The sequence below is a fragment of the Talpa europaea genome (genome assembly GCF_964194135.1).
Source record: "Talpa europaea genome assembly, chromosome: 1".
Lineage (NCBI taxonomy): Eukaryota > Metazoa > Chordata > Mammalia > Eulipotyphla > Talpidae > Talpa > Talpa europaea.
In genome coordinates this window covers 87,860,918-87,866,917 of record NC_140073.1, presented here as the reverse complement: position 1 = coordinate 87,866,917, position 6,000 = coordinate 87,860,918, and the positions used below count along the sequence as shown (strand labels likewise).

Sequence of the window (6,000 nt, the reverse complement as noted above, 5' to 3'; positions counted from 1 at the left end):
CCAACAACCCCCCCCACACACACACACACAAAATACAAAGATGCGACTCTGGGAGTGTGGATGTGGCAACCCATGTGGTGGCTTTTCCCTCCTCTGAGTGCAATTGCCAGTGACTCTTGCTTTCAAAGTCTTGCTTTAGGCACACATTCAAAGCACAGTTCAAAGCAGTTTATCTTAATATAAGTAAAAGTCTAGTATTGGATCAGGGTATTATTTGTTTCAGATTTCATCAGACTGAAAATAGGGGACTGTAATATATTAACAACATTAAAGCAGAAAAATGCATAAGGCTGTTCTTTAGTCTTCTTCACACCTCCACCTTTACCTTTGCAAGGGAATCCAAAGGCTGTGGAGACTAGAAGTTTATTTGTGCTCTGAGGTTTTCAAGCACTTTCACTGTGAAGAAAAAAAAAAAAAAAAAAGCTCAGTTCTTTAAGAAATACAGCCTGAACCATTGGAGGCTAAGAGATTTCTTCCTTTTCCGATAAATGCCTGTGCTCAGCATCCTCAAATTTGGCTGTCTTTATTTACTTCTATATTAGTTCCAATTATGTGCAGTGTAAACCAGCTTTTTGATTAACAAAACAGCAGAGCATTGGTTAAGAACACTTAAACTTCAAAAAAAAATTCCCCTGGGAAGTGGGCTCTGAATTGGTTAATAATGTGCAGTACTTGCTAAATTGCTGACTTCCAGATGTGGAAAATATCTTTCTTGTTTAGGACCTATGTAACCTGATTGGATTACGACAGAAGCGTCACGTTGGAAGCTTTTGAGTGATTATTTAATTAACCATACAGTAGAAAGCTGTATTCTCCAGGAAATCCCTTTCATATTTACATAACCAATCCCTTCAGAGCAAAGGTGGAGTCTTTTCTTTTTAATTTTACTTTAATTGCAATATCAAAATATATATATATACTCCAAAACTTAGACCCCATGCCGTTTAATATCATGCTCTTCCTCCCCTGCTAAGTTCCTCTATGGCCTTTCTCCTTTTTCTTTTGCCTCCCTGCACACACTCCCTCACTTTGTAGTGAGTTCTCCGTGAGATGTAGAGAGATTCAGAGATCGGTCAACCCAGTGCTCTATGTTAATTTACTTAGAGACCCTTTTATAAAATGCCAAACTACTTTTTAGTATTGGGACCCAATCCAGAAATTCATCACACACACCCCAACACACGCCCTAAGATGCAGTTCACATGCAACAATTTTTTTTTTTTTTTTTTTAGGCTCTGGCATCTAAAAAGGAAAAAAAAAAAAATAGAGAGAGAAAGAGCAAAGAATTTAGTTCCAGAAGCCGTGCTGAGAAATCCACACAACTTAATGTGCATCTCAAATCTGGTCATTAGAGCTATCTGGATAAGAAGGGGCGATCTGGATTGAGGACCCAGGATCTTTTCCTTTAACTTTCGCCCCTTAGAGTTCTCCAGTTCTGTGAATGGTGTGCACCGTTTTCCGCCCTGTACTCTGTAGGATTTAGTGATGAGGATAATGATGCCAAAGGCTTGACGCGGGGGGGGGGGGGGGGGGGCGTGGAGATGGGAAAGAGGGAGGCGAGAGGGCGAGAGGGAGGGAGAGAGGAAGGGAGGGAGGTGGAATTTCATTTCTTCCACTAAAGCGTTTGCGGAGACTTCAAGGTATAATCTATCCCAGATCCTTTCCCAGAGAGAAACTTGGCGATCACGTTTTCACATGATGCTCACGCTCAGGGCGCTTCAATTATCCCTCCCCACAAAGATAGGTGGCGCGTGTTTCAGGGTCTCTCCTACAGAAAAGAAAAAGAAAAAAATGTCATTAGAAGAGGCGTAACACGTCAGTCCGTCCCCAGGTTTGTTTCCTGGAGTGGCCAAAACAGATCAGTTCTAACCTGCTCCGCAGGAATAACGGTCCTGCCTCCCGACACTCTTGGCGAGGTTTTGCACAGTTTGCTCCGGGAGCTGTTTCTTCGCTTCCACCTTCTTCTTCCCCACACTTCGCGGCTTCTTCATGCTTTTTCTTCTCACCATTTCTGGCCAAAGCTACAAACAAGACTTCGCAGGTAGGTTTTTTCCCCCTTTTCTCTCTTTTTATCCCTTTTTTGGTGTGGTCATTCCCCAACCCTCCTTTTCTGATTTTTCTCCTTTTAAGTGGGGATGTGAGTCTGAAGTGGGAAGGAGTGTCTGTGAGTAGGAATTTCAGGTGGGTGAAGCTGCTTTATGGCAAGCTTTTCCCAAGAGTGACTTCTATTTTTCTTGCACCTCCACTCTCATTCCAGTTCTCTTGTTTTTTCCTCCTCCAAATAATTTGCCCTGTACCTGTCCATTCAGGTAACCAAAGGTGTCTTTTGCTGCTCAGCCTAGGAAAAGTTTTATTGAGAACTATATGGCTGGAATAAAAACTCTTCAAAGGGAGAGATTCTGCTCTATTTTTTGCATCTATTTTCAATTCATTGTATTCAGCAATTAAAACTTGGCAAATGCCTGTTAATAATTACAAAACTTGATCGACACAAACCTACCAAATTTGAGGGCAAGTCTTTCTCTGAGATATGGCAGTCCACCCTCTCCCACCGGAGAAAGCTGTTTTCTAAGCAGAAAGTTGCCTGTTTTTGTCTGCTTAGCGAGTTTCATTTCTTTATTTCATTCTTTGTGTGTGTGTATGTGAAGTAACACCTCACTTCTGTGATGATAAATAAAGAAGTGAAAGTTCCTAATGGAACTTCAGTCGTTTACCAAGGGAGGGGGGGGTCATTACAGCTGGGAAGAAAACTGCTGTCAGAATATCAGGGTTTTTAAATTAAGGCTAAATTTTGAGATTGTATTTTAAATGGCCAAGTACTGCAGACATGGGTTTAACAGGACACACACGCATACCCCGTTCCATACTTTGGCACTGAAAAGTCGAAAGAGATAGCAGGAGTTCCCAGGAACAGTGATGAGCTGGGTAAACATTAATGCCCTTCTCTCCCACCTACTTATATATTTTACATGCTCCCCCTGTAATGGTGAGGGCAAGATTACTAACTCCAGAGTTAGAAATAACAGGCAAAGATAAAGTTTACAGCACAAATGCCCAGTCTCGCCCTCATACCCACATGCTCATAAAACTAGCAGCTTACTTTATTAAACATGTATTTATATGCAATCGTGTGTAAGTCTCAGCATGAATACAGACAGGCCAGCTGTTTCATCCCAGACACTTGTGTGACCATGTCTTTATTTCAGGATTTTCCCCAACAATTTCAAATCATTAGAAGAGCCATGAAATGACAAAAAGTGTCAAACTTAAAAGTCTCCCACTATGCCTAGGTTAAATTCAAGGTGCTTTCTGAATCATCCACTTCCCCTTCTCGCTGCACACCCCCCCCCAACCTTCTCGCAAATGTGTGGAAACTGATACTCACTTTCCAGGTTTTCCGCAAAGCTCTAGCACAGGAGACAATAGGTGCGGGGCGTGGGGACTGAGTGTGCTTGGCAGAGAAAGGGTTAATGGCCCTTGTGTTACAGTTTGCATCTGTTACATCTTTTATAGCCCCCTGTTTAAACTAATCCTCGAGGCACAGCATCTTCCCAACCTCCACCGAGTTTCGGGCTTCCACTCTCCAGCCTGCCTCCGAGGCTCCCCTTCTCCAAGTTTTGACAGTTTCAGCTGAAAAAATGCAGCGCCTCTCTCGATTTTTAGGTACAAAAGTTTCGAAGCCAGAAAGGATACGATCATTTAGTAGAGCTTAAAAGTATTGCCGTGGCGGTTGACTTTCTCTTTTCCTTTCTTGAGGGGAATTTTTTTTTTCTCCTGGAACTATTTAAGGGAGCCAGTGTAGGGGAGCATGTGTGTCAGTGAGGTGGGGGGCAATACTTCAGTCAATATTGTCAAAGTGGCGCGGGCGGGAGTGGGGGGGGGCAGCTGGGGAGGGACAGTGTCCAAAGAGGCTTATAATTATATTTCTTATTGCGGCGAGAAACGGGAAATCTTAATTTGGGGATGGGGGTGGGGTTGGGGGGGGAGAGAAGAGCCAGCGCCTCGATAAACTCCAAAAAGGGAGGGGAGGGGGCGCGGGGCGAGTGGGCTTCCTATAATTACTATTATCAATTTGCCCGAGAGCGCTGGGTCGGGGGCTGCCTGGCGGTGTTTGCTCGCTGGCCTGTTTCGCCTGGGGAGTGGGGTTGGGGGGAGACGAGATGAGAGCGAAAGCAAGCCTCGCCTTACCCCAAGTTCCCGAGCCGGGCTGAGGACTTTTCGGAGGAAAGGGTCCGCCTAGCCCTGAGTCAGGCTGCCTTACTGTACTGCCGAGCGCATTCCCTCATACGGGCAGGAGTTATGACTCATTTTGAAGATGTAATTCTTGTGTCTGATCCCCTCGCGGGCGCAACACACCAAACAGTAACAAACACAAAGCGCCTCCGGGCCAAGGCTGGGGGTGGGGGGGCGGGGAGGGGGCCGCCGAAGTTTCGCTTTGGCGCCGGGGGGAGCGGATGGGTGCTCTCGGGGGCCCTGGCCGGGCTCCCCTGCGCGGCCCGCGCGCGTTTCAATGGGCGCGGGCGATGCCCACATTGTCGCTGTGTTTGGTTGCTAGATCGAGCCTGCGTGCTGCCGAAGCAGGGCGCCGAGTCCATGCGAACTGCCATCTGATCCGCTCTTATCAATGAAGCAGCCGATCATGGCGGATGGCCCCCGGTGCAAGAGGCGCAAACAAGCCAATCCCAGGAGGAAAAACGGTAAGAAGCGGCCCGAACCAAACTTTTCCGGGCCGCTCGGCGGCTGGAGACCCGGGGAGCAGGCGGGGGCAGGGAAGGGGCCGAGGCTGCGGCGACGGCAGCGCCCGGGGCTCGCGGGCGAGCCTCCCTCCGCGGCCGGCTCGGGAGCCCGGCGCGCGCGGCGGCTGCACCGGGGGGAGTTGGGGAAGTGGCCGGCAAAGTGCGCGCGGGGCGCCGGGGGGCTCGGAGCGCGGGGGTCCGGCGGGGGCCCGGCGGGGGCCCGGAGCCCCCACCCCGACGCCCTCTCGAGCCCCCGCCTTCGCCCTCCCTCCGCCTCCGCCGCCCGCTCCTGCGCCGCCCGGCCGCCGGGTCCCGGCTTGGCTGCGGGCGCGCCCGGCGAGGGCAGGGCGGGGGCCCGGGCGCCGGGTCGCGCCGGAGCCCGGGGCGGGGGCGGGGGTGGCGGAGGGACCGCGGGGGCGGGAGCGAGGGCCCGGGGCTGCGCCTCCGCGAAGCTTAAACTTTTTTGCCGGAGTCGCCCGGCCGCTTCTCCACACGCCAAGTAACGGTCCGCGGACAGCGGGGCCCGCCCGGGCGCGCCCGGACCCCGGGGTGGGAGGGACTCGGCCGGCTCCGCGCAGGGTCCGGGGGGTCCGCGAGGGCTCGGGGGCGGGTGGCTCCCCTCCAGCGGGCGCTGGCTGCACGCCGGGGGCTGGCGGCGTCGGGAGCGCAGGGACACTTCCCCCGGGCAGTTTCTGCACGGTCAGGGGGAATCCGTTATGCCCGGCTGGGAGAGGAAGGAGGAAGGAGATGGGGGGACGAGGGGGTCACACAGGCCAGAAGTGGGAGACTGAAGGGGGTGACAGTTCAGCAGGGCTGTCTTGGAGAGGAGAGCGAGCGAGCGAGCGAGAGCGAGCGAGCGAGAGAGACCGACCCTAGGTATTACCCCCAAACAAAATCGTGGGAATAAAAGAGAAAAGTGATTGGCAAGAGCGCAGAAGGCGCCTGGGGGAGGGGAGCGAGCTGGGGATCAGAGAGGGTGCCGGGGGGAGCTGACGGAAGGTGGGGAGTTGAAAAAGAAAAAGAAAAAACCAACCCCCCAAAACAAACAAGCGAACTAGCGCCAGCCCTGACTGGGAAAGGAAACTTCTCGCTCCCCTTGCTCTCAGCCCGGCCACCCGGCGCGGGGCCGCGGGGACGCTCCCGAGCTGGACTTGGGGACGCGGCGCCGACCCGGCCTCCGGCCTCCCACCCGCCCGGCCCGCGCCTTCCCGGCCCGCGCGGGCCCACTTGGAGCAACTTTCCGCTAGAGGAGACAATTGTGCGC

At 52.0% G+C, this 6,000-nt stretch overlaps 1 protein-coding gene across 2 annotated transcripts in view; it reads left to right on the top strand.

The window, feature by feature from the left end:
* Nucleotides 1-4,609: 4,609 nt before the first annotated feature.
* Nucleotides 4,610-6,000, top strand: part of ZEB2 (zinc finger E-box binding homeobox 2) — a gene marked incomplete at both ends in the record, with an annotated part of 125,557 nt that continues 124,166 nt past the window's right edge. Inside the window, one exon of one of the 2 annotated variants that reach the window (XM_084237347.1) lies at nt 4,610-4,697. In XM_084237347.1, the coding sequence (XP_084093473.1) occupies nt 4,625-4,697 (73 nt within the window). The remainder of the gene's footprint in view (nt 4,698-6,000) is intronic. The other variant, XM_084237348.1, reaches the window with a different exon arrangement.